The sequence below is a fragment of the Ylistrum balloti genome, unplaced genomic scaffold (assembly GCF_031769215.1).
Source record: "Ylistrum balloti isolate Yb309-2 unplaced genomic scaffold, AGI_CSIRO_Ybal_v1 Utg369972, whole genome shotgun sequence".
Taxonomy (NCBI): domain Eukaryota; kingdom Metazoa; phylum Mollusca; class Bivalvia; order Pectinida; family Pectinidae; genus Ylistrum; species Ylistrum balloti.
This window is the reverse complement of record NW_026782064.1, coordinates 14,536-31,752: the sequence shown is the minus strand read 5'-3', so window position 1 is coordinate 31,752 and position 17,217 is coordinate 14,536. Positions and strand designations below refer to the sequence as shown.

The following is a 17,217-nucleotide window of genomic DNA, read 5'->3' as shown; positions in this document are numbered from 1 at the left end:
ACATTATCCTTACTGTTATTAGGTTTGGTAGAGATGTAACCAACGATATACTAAATGTTACTGGGTTTTGTAGAGAGGTAACCAACGTTGTCCTTAATGTAACTAGGTTTGGTAGAGAGGTAACTAATGTAATCCTTACTGTTACTAGGTTTGATTCACAATAAGTTTAGACAAATTTACCTATGCCGAACCCCACATAACTTCAACTACAGTATATCAATCCACTGAAAAGTACAGTTAAGGTGACACTACCCGAATATTGCCTCGTTCTATGAAGATCACAAATTGATATCCACGCACTTTAAAATATATCAAAAATAAAATCTTAACCAACGTAATCATTAATGTTACTAGGTTTGATAGAGAGGTAAGCAACGTTATCCTTAATGTTAAAAGTTTTGGTAAAGAGGAGAGGTAAATAACGTTATGCTTACTGTTACTAGATTTGGTAGATATGTAATCAACGTTATACTTACTGTTGTAGGTTGGTTGATATGTAACCAACGTTATCCTTAGTGTTACTAGGTAGAGTAGAGAGGTAACGGGCGTTATACTTAATGTTACTAGGTTTGATAGAGGAGGTAACCAACGTTATCCTTACTGTCACTGGGTTTGTTAAATATAGAAGCAACCTGATACTTAATGTTACTAGGTTTTGTAGAGAGGTAACCAACGTTTTACTTATGTCACTAGGTTTTGATAGAGAGGTGAACAACGTTATTCTTACTGTTACTAGTTTTGATAGAGAGGTAACCAACGTTGTCCTTAATGTTGCTAGGTTTGGTAGATATGAAACCAATGTTATGCTAAATGTTACTAGGTTTGATAGAAAAGTAACCAACGTTAAAATAACTGTTACTAGGTTTGGTATATATGTAACCAACGTTATTCTTAATGTTACTAGGTTTGGTAGAAAGGTAATTAACGTTATTTTTACTGTTATTAGGTTTGGTAGAAAAGTAACCAACGTTAAAATTACTGTTACTAGGATTGATAGATATGTAACTAATGTTATCCTTGCTGTTACTAAGTTTTATAGCGAGGTAACGAACGTTATAGTTAATGTTACTAGGTTTGGTAGATATGTAACCAACGTTATACTTACTGTTACTAGGTTTGGTTCACCAACGTTATCCTTAATGTTACTGGATTTGGTAGATATGTAACCAACGTTATCCTTATTGTAACTAGGTTTGGTAGATATGTAACCAACGTTATTCTTAATGTTACTAGATTTGGTAGATATGTAACCAACATTATCCTTACTGTTATTAGGTTTGGTAGAGATGTAACCAACGATATACTAAATGTTACTGGGTTTTGTAGAGAGGTAACCAACATTGTCCTTAATGTAACTAGGTTTGGTAGAGAGGTAACTAATGTAATCCTTACTGTTACTAGGTTTGATTCACAATAAGTTTAGACAAATTTACCTATGCCGAACCCCACATAACTTCAACTACAGTATATCAATCCACTGAAAAGTACAGTTAAGGTGACACTACCCGAATATTGCCTCGTTCTATGAAGATCACAAATTGATATCCACGCACTTTAAAATATATCAAAAATAAAATCTTAACCAACGTAATCATTAATGTTACTAGGTTTGATAGAATGGTAAGCAACGTTATCCTTAATGTTAAAAGTTTTGGTAATGAGGAGAGGTAACTAACGTTATCCTTACTGTTACTAGATTTGGTAGATATGTAATCAACGTTATACTTACTGTTGCTAGGTTTGGTTGATATGTAACCAACGTTATCCTTAGTGTTACTAGGTAGAGTAGAGAGGTAACGAGCGTTATACTTAATGTTACTAGGTTTGATAGAAAGGTAACTAACGTTATTTTTACTGTTACGAAGTTTTGTAGAAATGTAACCAATGTTAAAATTACTGTTACTAGGTTTGGTAGATATGTTACTAATGTCATCCTTAATGTTACTAAGTTTGATGGAGAGGTAACGAACGTTATAGTTAATGTGACTAGGTTTGGTAGATATGTAACCAATGTTACACTTACTGTTGCTAGGTTTGGATAACCAACGTTATTCTTAATGTTACTAGGTTTCGTAAAGAGGTAACCAACGTTATTCATAATGTTACTAGGTTTGGTAGATATATAACCAACGTTATCCTTAATGTTACCAGGTTTGGCAAATATAGAAGCAACCTTATACTTAATGTTACTAAGTTTGATAAAGATGTAACCAACGTTATACTTAATTATACTAGGCTTGGTAAAGAGGAGAGGTAACCAACGTTATCCTTACTGTTACTAGGTTTTGTAGATATGTGACCAACGTTATCCTTAGTGTTACTAGGTAGAGTAGAGAGGTAAGCAACGTTATCCTTAATGTTAATAGGTTGGGTAAAGAGTAGAGGTAACCAATGTAATCATTACTGTTACTGGACTTTGTAAAGTGGTAACCAACGTTATCCTTACTGTTACTAGTTTTGGTAGATATGTAACTTACATTATTCTTACTGTTACCAGGTTTGTTAAATATAGAAGAAACCTTATACTTAATGTTACTAAGTTTAATAGAAATGTAACCAACGTTATACTTGATTTTTCTAGGTTTGAAAGAGAGGCAACCAACGTTATCCTTACAGTTACAAGGTTTGGTAAAGTGGAAAGGTAACCAACGTTATCCTTACTGTTACTAGGTTTGGTTAAGAGGAGAGGTAACCAACGTTATTCTTACTGTTACTAGGTTTGGTAGATATGTAACCAACGTTATCCTTACTGTTACTAGGTTTGGTAGATATGTAACCAATGTTATCCTTAATGTTACTAGGTTTGATGGAGAGGTAACCAACGTTATACTTAATGTCACTAGGTTTGATAGAAAGGTAACCAACGTTATCCTTACTGTCACTGGGTTTGTTAAATATAGAAGCAACCTAATACTTAATGTAACTAGGTTTTGTAGAGAGGTAACCAACGTTTTACTTAATGTTACTAGGTTTTGATAGAGAGGTAAACAACGTTATTCTTACTGTTACTAGTTTTGATGGAGAGGTAACCAACGTTATCCTTAATGTTGCTAGGTTTGGTAGATATGAAACCAATGTTATACTAAATGTTACTAGGTTTGATAAAAAAGTAACCAACGTTAAAATTACTGTTATTAGGTTTGGTATATATGTAACCAACGTTATTCTTAATGTTACTATGTTTGGTAGAAAGGTAATTAACGTTATTTTTACTGTTACTAGGTTTGGTAGAAAAGTAACCAACGTTAAAATTACTGTTACTAGGTTTGGTAGATATGTAACTAATGTTATCCTTGCTGTTACTATGTTTTATAGCGAGGTAACGAACGTTATAAATAATGTTACTAGGTTTGGTAGATATGTAACCAACGTTATACTTACTGTTACTAGGTTTGGTTAACCAACGTTATCCTTAATGTTACTGGATTTGGTAGATATGTAACCAACGTTATCCTTACTGTTACTAGGTTTGGTAGATATGTAACCAACGTTATTCTTAATGTTACTAGGTTTGGTAAATATGTAACCAACGTTATACTTACTGTCACTTGGTTTGGTAGATATGTAACCAACTTTATACTTACTGTTACTGGGTTTGATAGATGTGTAACCAACGTTATCCGTACTGTTACAAGGTTTAGTAAATATGTAACCAAAGTTATCCGTAATGTAACTGGATTTGGTAGATATGTAACCAACGTTATCCTTACTGTTATTAGGTTTGGTAGAGATGTAACCAACGATATACTAAATGTTACTGGGTTTTGTAGAGAGGTAACCAACGTTGTCCTTAATGTAACTAGGTTTGGTAGAGAGGTAACTAATGTAATCCTTACTGTTACTAGGTTTGATTCACAATAAGTTTAGACAAATTTACCTATGCCGAACCCCACATAACTTCAACTACAGTATATCAATCCACTGAAAAGTACAGTTAAGGTGACACTACCCGAATATTGCCTCGTTCTATGAAGATCACAAATTGATATCCCCGCACTTTAAAATATATCAAAAATAAAATCTTAACCAACGTAATCATTAATGTTACTAGGTTTGATAGAGAGGTAAGCAACGTTATCCTTAATGTTAAAAGTTTTGGTAAAGAGGAGAGGTAAATAACGTTATGCTTACTGTTACTAGATTTGGTAGATATGTAACCAACATTATACTTACTGTTGCTAGGTTTGGTTGATAAGTAACCAACTTTATCCTTAATGTTACCAGATTTGGCAAATATAGAAGCAACCTTATACTCAATGTTACTAAGTTTGATAGAGATGTAAACAACGTTATCCTTAATGTTACTAGGTTCGATAGAAAGGTAACTAACGTTATTTTTACTGTTACTAGGTTTAGTAGAGAAGTAACAAACGTTATACTTAATGTTACTAGGTTTGGTAGATATGTAACCAACGTTATCCTTAATGTCACTGGATTTGTTAAATATAGAAGCAACCTTTTACTTAATGTAACTAGATTTGGTAGATATGTAACCAACATTATCCTTACTGTTATTAGGTTTGGTAGAGATGTAACCAACGATATACTAAATGTTACTGGGTTTTGTAGAGAGATAACCAACGTTATACTTAATGTCACTAGGTTTGATAGAGATGTAACCAAAGTTATACTTACTGCTGCTAGGTTTGGTTGATATGTAACCAACTTTATCCTTAATGTTACCAGGTTTGGCAAATACAGAAGCAACCTTATACTTAATGTTACTAAGTTTGATAGAAATGTAACCAACGTTATACTTCATTTTACTATTTTTGATCGAGAGGCAACAAACGTTATCCTTAGAGTTACAAGGTTTGGTAAAGTGGAGAGGTAACCAACGTTATCCTTACTGTTACTAGGTTTGGTTAAGAGGAGAGGTACCCAACGTTATTCTTACTGTTACTAGGTTTGGTTAAGAGGAGAGGTACCCAACGTTATTCTTACTGTTAATAGGTTTGGTAGATATGTAACCAACGTTATCCTTACTATTACACTAGGTTTGGTAGATATGTAACCAGTGTTATCCTTAATGTTACTAGGTTTGATAGAGAGGTAACCAACGTTTTACTTAATGTCACTTGGTTTTGATAGAGGGGTAATCAACATTATTCTTACTGTTACTAGTTTTGATAGAGAGGTAATCAACGTTGTCCTTAATGTTACAAGGTTTGATAGAAAGGTAACCAACGTTATACTAAATGTTACTAGGTTTGCTAGAAAGGTAACTAACGTTATTCTTAATGTAACTAGGTTTGGTAGATATGTAACCAACGTTAACCTTACTGTTATTAGGTTTGGTAGAGATGTAACCAACGATATACTAAATGTTACTGGGTTTAGTAGAAAGGTAACCAACGTTGTCCTTAATGTAACTAGATTTGGTAGAGAGGTAACTAATGTAATCCTTACTGTTACTAGTTTTGGTAGATATGTAACTTACATTATCCTTACTGTTACCAGGTTTGTTAAATATAGAAGCAACCTTATACTTAATGTTACTAAGTTTGATAGAGATGTAACCAACGTTATACTTAATTTTACTTGGTTTGATAGAGAGGCAACCAACGTTTTCCTGACAGTTACAAGGTTTGGTAAAGAGGAGAGGTAACCAACGTTATCCTTACTGTTACTAGTTTTGGTAGATATGTAACTTACATTATCCTTACTGTTACCAGGTTTGTTAAATATAGAAGCAACCTTATACTTAATGTTACTAAGTTTGATAGAGAGGCAACCAAAGTTATCCTTACTTTTACTAGGTTTTGTAAATATGTAACCAACGTTATCCTTATTGTTACTAGGTAGAGTAGAGAGGTAACGAACGTTCTACTTAATGTTACTAGGTTTGGTAGATTTGTAACCAACGTTATCCTTACTGTTACTAGTTTTGGTAGATATGTAACTTACATTATCCTTACTGTTACCGGGTTTGTTAAATTCAAAATAAGTTTAGACAAACTTACCTATGCCGAACCCCACATAACTTCAACTATAGTATATCAATCCACTGAAAAGTACAGTTAAGGTGATACTACCCGAATATTGCCTCGTTCTATAAAGATAACAAATTGATATCCACGCACTTTAAAATATAACAAAAATGAAATCTTAACCAACATTATCATTAATGTTACTAGGTTTGATAGAGAGGTAAGCAACGTTATCCTTACTGTTGCTAGGTTTGGTAGAGAGGTAACCAACGTTGTCCTTAATGTAACTAGGTTTGATAGAAAGGTAACTAACGTTATTCTTAACGTAACTAGGTTTGGTAGATATGTAACCAACGTTATCCTTAATATAACTAGATTTGGTAGATATGTAACCAACGTTATCCTTACTGTTATTAGGTTTGGTAGAGATGTAACCAACGATATACTAAATGTTACTGGGTTTTGTAGAAAGGTTATTAATGTAACTAGGTTTGGTAGAGATGTAACCAACGATATACTAAATGTTACTGGGTTTTGTAGAAAGGTAACCAACGTTGTCCTTAATGTAACTAGGTTTGGTAGAGATGTAACCAACGATATACTAAATGTTACTGGGTTTTGTAGAAAGGTAACCAACGTTGTCCTTAATGTAACTAGGTTTGGTAAAGAGGTAACCAACGTTATTCATAATGTTACTAGGTTTGGTTGATATGTAGCCAACATTACCCTTAATGTTACTAGGTTTGGTAGAGAAGTAACCAACTTTAAAATTACTGTTACTAGGTTTGGTAGAGAAGTAACCAACGTTAAATTTACTGTTACTAGGTTTGGTAGAGAGGTAACAAAAGTTAAAATTACTGTTACTAGGTTTGATAGAGAGGTAACCAACGTTTTACTTAATGTCACTAGGTTTTGATAGAGAGGTAACCAACGTTGTCCTTAATGTTACTAGGTTTGGTTGATATGTAACCAACGTTATACTAGATGTTACTAGGTTTGAAAGAGAGGTAACCAACGTTATCATTAATGTTACTAGGTTTGGACGATAGGTAACTAACGTTATCCTCCATGTTACCTGGTTTGGTAAAGGGGAGAGTTAACCAACGTTGTTCTTACTGTAACTAAGATATGTAACCAACGTTATACTTACGGTTACTAGGTTTGATAGAGAGGTAACCAACGTTATACTTAATGTCATTAGGTTTGATAGACAGGTAACCAACGTTATCCTTACTGTTACTAGTTTTGATAGAGAGGTAACCAATGTTATCCTTACTGTTACTAGTTTTGATAGAGAGGTAACCAATGTTATCCTTACTGTTACTAGTTTTGATAGAGAGGTAACCAATGTTATCCTTACTGTTTATAGAGTTGATTCACAATAAGTTTAGACATGTTAACTATGCCGAACCCCTAGCAGTTTATCAATCCATTGAAAAGTACAGTTAAAGTGACAATACCTAAATATTGCCTAGTTCTATGAGGTTTACAAATTGATATCCACGCAATTTAAAATATATCAAAATAAGATTAAACGTTGGTTACATATCTACCAAACCTAGTAACATTAAGGATAACGTTGGTTACCTTAATATTACGTGGTTTGGTACAGAGGTAACCAACGTTGTCCTTAATGTTACTAGGTTTGGTAGATATGTAACCAACGTTATCCTTAATGTTACTAGGTTTGATAGATATGTAACCAGTGAGGATTACAACGGAGAAACTTGCACTACACAATAGCATAATCAATCCGTAGAATACTGGGAAATAGAGTTGAGTGAGCACTTGAGAATTTGCGGGAAGAAGACATTTAAAATCTCGTTATACAAGCTCTATTCAGAGAATCAAATTGAGACAAGAGAAACTAAAGAGTATTTAGTAATTGTATAGACTATATGATGGTCTCCCGATTATGACGTCACATATCGCTCTCGTTATGACGTCATAGATGATGTATCTAGACAATTTATTAGGTATCATGAAGATTCAGAAATGAAAGCGCCACTGCTTCATAAGACGTGCTGTTTGAAGTTATTTTGATATATTTCACCGGATAATGTTCGGTTATGATTTTTGTTTTCTAGGCATCTTTAAAATGAACTGATTCTTATTGCGGATATTGTTCAATTCGATTATACATACCAATATGCACTGCGACAATTACTGGCCAAAAGCTGAACTATTATCTCCGCAAAAAAACTACCTTTTATCACAGCCAAAACCCTATCTATAATCTTTAGTGATAATGAAGGCAGTCGATTGGTTGTATTACAGTGCTAGTCACATACAATCCTACTTGATAGTGTTAGAGGCATAGTACAATGTCATCTCAATGTTCATTTTATCTTCTGGATTATAAACGGTCACAAATCAAGAGGTATTTTTGCTATTTGATTATATGTCGTTTTGTCTTTTCGTGTACGTTTCCCAGCTTTAATCATAATACACTCCTGTCATGTCATGCTCTTCTATATTTAGACATGATGACTCCGAATGCACGTTTTTAGAATGACGGAGGCAGGCAGTGAACTGAAACAGTTGCACTATCAAGGTAAACGCACCATACCACTTTATTGATTGCGACTTTCAAAGCTGATTGAGTGTTGATACTGAAAATGATTGGTAAGTGAACTATGGACTTCATAGGAAGTGTGTCGTCTACAAGCATGTTAAAAGGCCAACTATTTCCGCCATGCAACATATTTAGTTGTAAGGAAATCCACTTGTTGATAGTCATTTGATACACTCACCCCTCAAAAGAGGGGATTTCTAAATTGCAAAAAATACAAATGCGATAGATTTTCAATGGTTGTGCTAGCCGTTGGATTCTTGATTAAAATATGCATTGAAATCCAGCCATGTAGGTAAGCAGAAATGTAGTGCCTTGTGTGTGTTCGTGTTTGTGGTTGTGCGTGTTTGTGAGGGTGTATGAGGATGGGTGGGTGTGAGTGTGGTTTTGTGTGTGTGAGTGTGGTGGTGATGATGTGTGTGTGTGTTTTTCAAGAAAAATGTCAAAGTATTAACATCGTAAAACAGCTATACAATGAAAGGTAAGCTAATAAAATCCTTTCACAGTTAACTTGTAGACAAGTACAACCATGTGCGCATACAAGAATGTAGCGCCATTTTTGTAGGGGTGTGGAGAATGAAAAATAAGGTTTAAGGGAAAATACCCTAATTTTATTCCTTCAAGTTCACGCGTTGATTGCAACATGTTGATGTTGTATATGCTGGACTAGATGATTTAGTTACAGGTGCCTTTTGCTAGTCTAACAAGAAGTAAATCCATGGTCACATTAGGTACAAAACAAGAGCCTCGTGTGATCAAACTTACTTTCACTTATTGGTTGTCATGTATAGTATCTACTGTTCAAATCTCTATCCATGGATTTTAAATACGGCTTCATTGGCATATGGCACCCGCAATTACTTTATATCTCAAGTATTTATGAACTGAATGTGCTATTTTTGTGTCTTTAGTACAATCTTTATGGTTATCCAGATAGAATGTTGCACAGGTTTTCTATTTGACCTTGTATGTTAAACTGCCATTTCATTTAAACCTTAAACCATCTGAGTCCAGTAGTTGGTTGTTGTCTCGTTGTACGCGGTATCCTAGTAAATATAGGATGTGTCATTTTTTAAGTCTTTATACGAAGACATTTACGTGTGTTCTCAAAGAGGACGTCAGATGATGGTATTTATTCTTTATTCAATAGCTATATTGACAGGAGTGGTATAGGCACCGTTGATTTCATTTAATCTATTCAATTTCTTTGTTACACAACTACTGTTTGGCAAGTGGACCTGTATCACTTTTCCTCCACACATACGCCTACAATGAAATATTGCTATATAATCGTGACCTCGTGGTTGTCCATTATATTGTAGCAATGGAGCATGTTGGGACCAAGAGGTGAAAAACACTGCATGAATAAGATATAACCCCGCCATGACCGGAAGGTACTGTAGCAGCGACTACACAATAGCAGGGAACATATGTATTGATCTGCTATGACTGGGTGTTATAGATACACATGTGCACGTTTTATCCAACCAGTCCACAACCTCAGTAGAAGAGAAAGTGATGGGTCTGTACGAGATGTCTATACATGTGTATGTGTTTTACTGCGAAGTTCCACATTCTTGGACAAAAAAGGATAATTTATAATTGAAACAGGAAGAAATTAGACTGTATGATGAATATGTAATTTGTTGTAAGGAGCATTTACTGTACAAATCCCGATCCGGATGGATACCTAAGGCTATTGGCATCTGTTCATATACATGTGTTTCATTCCTAAGGCAAAACTATGTCGGAACACAAGGAAGGCATTCAAAGGCCATACGAGATCCACAGGTAAACCACACATCTCTTTAATCCATAATCCCTATATTTGATATCACTGATTTCCGATTGTGAAAAAAGTATATCTAAAGCAAATTGCAACCTTTTGTTGTAATGAGATATGGTATTTGAGTTATATCAACTTACGTATTTGAAAATTCAAATAGGGAGTTAAGGTGTTTTATCTAATCTGCACCGTTTAGAATTATGCATATGTGTAACCCTCTCGAACCGTTCGAGAGACACAATTGACGGACTACCGAAGGTGAAGAAAAGCGCCTTTTATTTCCGGTAAGCTTACAAAACTCTCTCGCTCCCGTACCTGCCCTGGTCCCAGGCCTCGTGACACCAGTCCGTCCAATACGCTGTCTAGTGACCGGAGTGAGGGACGATCTTGTCCCCTCCTATTTATGTCTAATGCATACGTGACTGTCAAATTTGATGGGTGACCCCGGTTGACCTTAATATATGTCCCCCACAGAACAATGACTGTGTGTCAGAACATATAACTAAAACAGATAATTCTGCTTAATAATTAAATATTATAAACATCAACTCAGTAATAGAACCAAAACAGATAATACTGCCTAATATCTAAAGCAAGGGTTACATATGTAATCAATTGTTTAAACTTCCTTTGACGCAATGAAGCTTTTAGGAGGACAACATGGAAATTATAACCAACTGTAACTTTTCAAATATTTTTTTGAATTATTATTTTTTAAAGCCAAGTATGATTTTTTTTGTAAAATCCACATGAACAGAACAAGACTGTCCATAGGGCCTGTAATGCTTACCCGGATCGTAATGATCAACAGTGGGATATAGGACTATAGGATATTTTTTCTCATATTTCCAAATTACAGCTAGGTCGTATAGGGCAAGTTCTAATATCATCACTTTCTTTCTCGTTTGCTGCTCATTGAGAGTTTATAGGATAATCGGGAAGGAATCTCAACTGATTCGAAAATATGACACAGAAATTCAGTTCATACCCCGGGGCCGATTCTTACATAATGATTGTGTTTATAGCTTGATGCCCAGGGATGCTATATGGTTACCGGGTGGAGATCATAACTGTTTCAAAAATATACCACCGAGTCTCTAGACCCTATGGCCAAACCAACCGCTTATATGAAATTGATGCTTCAGAACAAATTTGGACAAAATTATACAGCAGGAGTTGAATTTTTACGCCTATCCAGCTCATCCCACAGGTGCTTAATATTTTGTCGAGTGTTTAAAATGCGTCCTAGGCCTGGGTCCTTAATTTCTCTATAATGAATGCTTCTGACGTTACGGTCTGTTACCTGTTCTCCTACCTTCGTGTACCACCTGTCCCGCAACTCCGAAATGACTTTGAAAGACCTCTAAACTGGTTTAAAAAACCTATAAAACTAAATAACAAACATACATTTAAATGAATGAATAAAATATTCATATTTAAACACTGGATTTAGGCTTCTAACATTTTACATTTACATAATGGCAAGACTTCGCTAATGTAACCCTAAGTGTGACATTGCAAGAAAAAAAATAAAAATATACACAAGCCTACAAATTTTGTTTGAATTATAACTGTAAATAGTGTCCTTCTATGTGTAACAAAAAAATGATTTTGAAATTCACTTCAGTTAGGAACAAAGAGAATTAATGAATTTAGAGCATGTAACATAGACACTATTCCCAAACTGAGATTGATGGTTCTTTGACCTGTTTAAAGTTGTCCATCATTTCGACTTAGAAAATTGCATTTTTCAAATTCATCATATATTTCAAATTCTATGAAAACAAGTTTCATCTTATTGTTCTGTCAATGTTACATGCAATTATTAAGAGATAAATATTATCAGAATTATGTTCTTGGTAAACAAGAAAAGTCATTTTTTTTCATTGTGTTACTGTCGTATAAAGAAAATTCTATCAATATTTTTGCAACCTTCTCATTTCAGTAATAAAGTAGTTACATATATGCTGTATGTAACATGGACTCAAAAAATATGAATAATAAAGCATGCCAGAAATGCTATTAAAACATAAAAAGCCCCCCAATACACTATCTGTATGTAAATTATAATTATACTTCCACATATCTCAAATATAATATCGTTTAAGTAGTCGCATGTAACATTGACACCAAAAACGTGCAATTATTTGTTTTCGGGTCAAGGATAATACGGAAATCGTTCCCACCAAAAAATGCTATCGTGATGTCAAACCTGTTTTAAATACCAAATCTACTGATTTTTGTTGAAAAATACAAAGAAAAAATCACACAACATTATTAAAGATCATATTTTACTCCGAATGTGTGCGTAACACTTCGTTACGTAATCAAAATTACCAGATTCCGTGGTTTCCTCGAGTTCCTCTACACCGATAGACGCCTTTTTGGAAAACTGCATAGTCACGTGTTAACGTTACTGGGAGCGGGTCGAAATATCGCAAAAAAACATTATCGTTACGCGATCTGTTACAGAAATACAACTGTTCCAAGGAATAGTTTGGACACGAAAATTAATAATATTTTATTACCTAATATATTTTCCGAACTCCAGTTGATTGATGGAAATTACGACAATCATATCGTACCTTGTGTTGACACTTTGTAAATTTGCAAATGCCGTGTCGATGATGCGTTTCCAAACAAATTTACTGAGGGAAACGTGCACGTAACGTTTGTTGACCCGAAAAGTTACGTACATTGGTTTATTTTCAATTCTATTTTTTTGCAACATTTGCTTCCTTGTTATTTAATAAATTAGATCAATTTGTTTTTTCATATGACGATAAAAATAAACCAATTCTAATATTTAAACAATGTTTATTCTCCATAATTGCATGGTTTTGTTTGTTTTTATTGGATAAACTACTTTGACACTAAAATTTCATTAGCGAATTCTTGTCCATATGCCAAATACACGTTTAATAAGCTGACTGTAGCCTAGCTCATGAACTAGGTCTAAAAACATAACGCATAATTCCAGCTCAAAACTATCATCCTATGGGGAGCCCTGTAGGTCAGACCTTGCACTCATTTTTAATCTGCGTTAATCTGTGTTAAAATAATATATTTCAATAGGAGAAATTATCGAAATATGTTATCAATATTCACTTGTTTTATTCAGTAATGTATAAGTAACGTTGATATCGTTATTTCTATCTGTATTCCCCGGCCCTCTACGAGCCAAAGGCCCAAGTGGCTGCTAATTTACAAATCCAACCTTAACATATAACACATTTCAGAACCATAATTACGTTTCTCCGTATATCAAATTTTAGTCAGTATAATTTGAAGAATCCGGAAAATTTCTCGTTTTCCTTTCTACTTTTCTTGATTATGAATCAGCGAAATATCTGAAGCAGATGTACAGCAAAAAATGCGAAATCATTAATGTGTTCGTTCAGGATCTATTTCGAATATTATGTCTCTCATAAAACAACAATTTTACAATTGTCTCCTTCTTGGCGATAACATAAACCAAGAAAAATGTCCCGAAGACACTCACTGCAATAGCACATTCAAGTATTTTTATCATACAGTAAAGTTTAATGAGATATCACTCCATCATACACGTGATCCGTTCTCATCGCACTTTTCAGTGATGTTAGTTGCCTAGAGTATTAGAAGGCAACCTGAGAAATGATATCAAAACTTTAACGAAGGATGTTCACCAGTCCACAATTGAATAAATTCAATATATTTGTATATTTAAGACTTCCTTTAAACTACATCATCTTAGTCGTCAAAAACAACATGAAATACCAACACGTCTACATGAATAAAATCAAACTCAAATGCTATAAAAGTAGACATGAATGGAAGAAAGATTTACACTGAAACTCTGGAAAAAGTAAAGAAGAATAAGACCATGTGCTCAGGAAGAGAAGCACCTCCTGCTTCATCGACGACACCCTAAACTTAAACCTTTGTCAATGAAATGTAGTAATGAGTAAAGTCATACAACAACGGATCCAGTAGGCAAACTAACGAGCATCAAACACGTCCTGCTTTATATCACACAGAAGAATAGAATATTTCTTCAATGAGATCATTATGACAACCGTACCACTTCTTCATAATAAAAATAAATGTTTGTTAATCTTATCAATAATAACATGTTTACCTTTTGTTTTTTAGTCGTGGAGTGGTGAATTTTTTCCTTGTGACAATATTTGGGATGATGTTAATGGTTGGACTGTTCTACATCTCCCCATACCTTGGTCCAGATGTCCAGATGAAACACATGTACCATTATAGATATGGAAACAGTAGTGAAGTACCAATACGTGTGCACTATTATAATCGTCCGCCATGGATTCCCATCGATGTATTTTCCTCTTGTGATGACAATTGTTTTTTGACTGCTGGCGAAGGCAATTCGTATGCAAGCAGTGGGGTTGTGATATTCCATACACCTTATGTCAAGGAAAGACATCCCCCGAAGAAAATGGGACAAATATGGATATTTCACTCTATGGAGCCGCCGTGGTTACACTGGTGCAAATTTAATAATTGGAAAGGTGTATTTAACTGGACTATAAGCTACAGGAGAGATTCAGATATTATGTGTACCTATGGAAATTTCGGCACTAGTGTCTTTAATCAAAGTACTTGGGATATAGAAAGAAGTAATTTTCTTAAAAAGTGGCAGAAAAAAAACAAAGATATTGCATGGATGGTTTCTCATTGTAGAACGGTTGGGAAGCGAGATGATTATGTGAATATTCTTAAAAAAATGACACCAGTGGATATTTATGGAAAATGTGGCGACAATAAATGTGATCGTTCTAAAACTGACGAATGTTTAATCCCGTATAAATTTTATTTGTCTTTTGAAAATCAATTATGTGATGATTATATAACGGAAAAGAGTTTCAATCTTTACCAAACTTGGTCGACCTCTATACCTGTTACACGTGGAGGTTCTAACTATTCCATGTTCCTACCTCCTGGATCATACATAGACGCGTCCAAGTTTACACGCATTTCTGATCTTAGAGACTACGTTAACTCAGTATCGAAGAACATTACAAAAATTATGGAATATCAGGAATGGAGAAAGAGGTATCGGCTTACCAGTGCACACCCCGGCGCATTCTGTGAACTTTGTCGTCGACTTCATCTAAAGGATAAAGACAAGTATAGACGATTATATGATGACATAGGAGAGTGGCATAGGAGAGACAAATCACAGAAATGCTGTCGAGACCCGAAAGACCTAGCATAAATCATTCCCGTGTTATTGTTCAAAGATGTTATGGCAGTAGGTAGTGTAATTAATAACTTCCAATAAAAATACCGATGTTGTCAACTGGACTTACAAATGCATGGTCGCTTTGCATCGAACACTGTCACTAGCGATTCAATACAGAAAAAAAATGCCCGATTACCTCGACATAGAAATAAGTAGACATCAGTTAAAAATAGTGAAGTATGTGTTGATGACTACTTTCGAGAAAGAAAAAAACGTTGATAATGACGGATAGAAATGGGCGACTGATAAACAATTTTAATTGTCTTCTACAGGCACTGAAGAACTGAAAAAAGTGATTTGGGATCAGCACTACTTACAATATCGACGTTGTTGGGAAATCGAGAAAGGATATGCACAGTATAAAAATATGCAATATACGAAATCTAGAATTTCAAGACGCATACTACAGGTTAACTGGTAACGTACTCCTATACACATAGGTAATGTGATCCTCACAAGCATTAGATAGAAATGAAGAAAGAAGAATTGGCAGTCATGATTTTTTTTCCATTTCAGATATCGATCTGAATGCTACTGTTTATAGCTGAAAGAACATGTTTTTGTATTCCTTTTACATATAAAATGAAAACATTGTCTTTGATTATGCAAAATGAGACTTGATTAAGGAATGTATATGTTACGTGTAATTTCGTCGTATTTACAGTCAATATTTTCTTGGCAATGACTAAAAGACAAATATTTTAATGTTGATTGAGTGTGTGAATTGGTAAATGATTCATTTAACTCAAATACTTCAGTGTTTCTATATAGGTTTGATAGTTAAACGAACACGTCAACTTTCCGGAATAGTTCCCGTGTCTCAAATTATAGTAAACAGTTTACAATAGACGGTAACCATTTGCAGTGGAGAGTTGTCCAAATATGCATTCAAAATTGTACTTGTACTTGTTTTAGTGTTTGTCGGAAGACCATACACCTGGTCATAAGTGATGTGGTCACAAAGTAAAACATTAAATGAATTAAAATTAATACTGTTCAAGTTGTTTTTCAAATCTTGCGTTAAGTCATTCGCTTTCATATGATCCTATCTGACATTCCATTAGTAAAACTTTGCTTTCCGCAGATTAGTTTTTTCCCGAATCGTAAATGAGCAATCCATTAGATTATGCTCATCAGAAAACGTTGGAATAATGTAAGAAATTTCACAATATTATAGTAATAGAAATAGATCTACTGTAAATAACCGGTGATTGACCACTCTCGAGTCTTTGAATGAAGTTTCCCCCCAGATACATTTATCGTAAGAGACCTGATTATTTGCTAAAAAATGGAGAGCATTGTTTACACATTTCGATCTCCTTTGGTCCGTAGTTGTGTGAATTACTTTTATTTTCAGAAAATCAGATCACATCTAGTCCTCACCCAACGTTCAAGGTTCTGTTTATTACGTAATATATTTCGATTCAATATTGATTTGTAGCCTGAATGTGCCACAGGTAGTCACACTAGCACACCTGAATGTGCCACACGTAGTCACACTAGCACACCTAAATGTGCCACAGGTAGTCACACTAGCACACCTGAATGTGCCACAGGTAGTCACACTAGCACACCTGAATGTGCCACAGGTAGTCACACTAGCACACCTGAATGTGCCACAGGTAGTCACACTAGCACACCTAAATGTGCCACAGGTAGTCACACTAGCACACCTGAA

At 34.5% G+C, this 17,217-nt stretch overlaps 1 protein-coding gene across 1 annotated transcript; it reads left to right on the top strand.

Moving 5' to 3' along the window:
- The first annotated feature begins 10,105 nt into the window (after nucleotides 1-10,105).
- LOC132547709 (alpha-(1,3)-fucosyltransferase C-like) lies at nucleotides 10,106-15,512 on the top strand. Its single transcript, XM_060211513.1, has 2 exons — nucleotides 10,106-10,293; nucleotides 14,423-15,512. Exons 1-2 carry the CDS (start codon nucleotides 10,247-10,249, stop codon nucleotides 15,510-15,512), a joined length of 1,137 nt encoding a protein of 378 aa, XP_060067496.1. The 5' UTR covers nucleotides 10,106-10,246.
- Nucleotides 15,513-17,217: the final 1,705 nt, after the last annotated feature.

Coding starts and splice junctions, on each gene's coding strand:
- LOC132547709 (XM_060211513.1), top strand. CDS start 10,247: ATGTCGGAACACAAGGAAGGCATTCAAAGGCCATACGAGATCCACAG. Junction 10,294..14,422: donor AGGCCATACGAGATCCACAG/GTAAACCACACA, acceptor TTTGTTTTTTAG/TCGTGGAGTGGTGAATTTTT.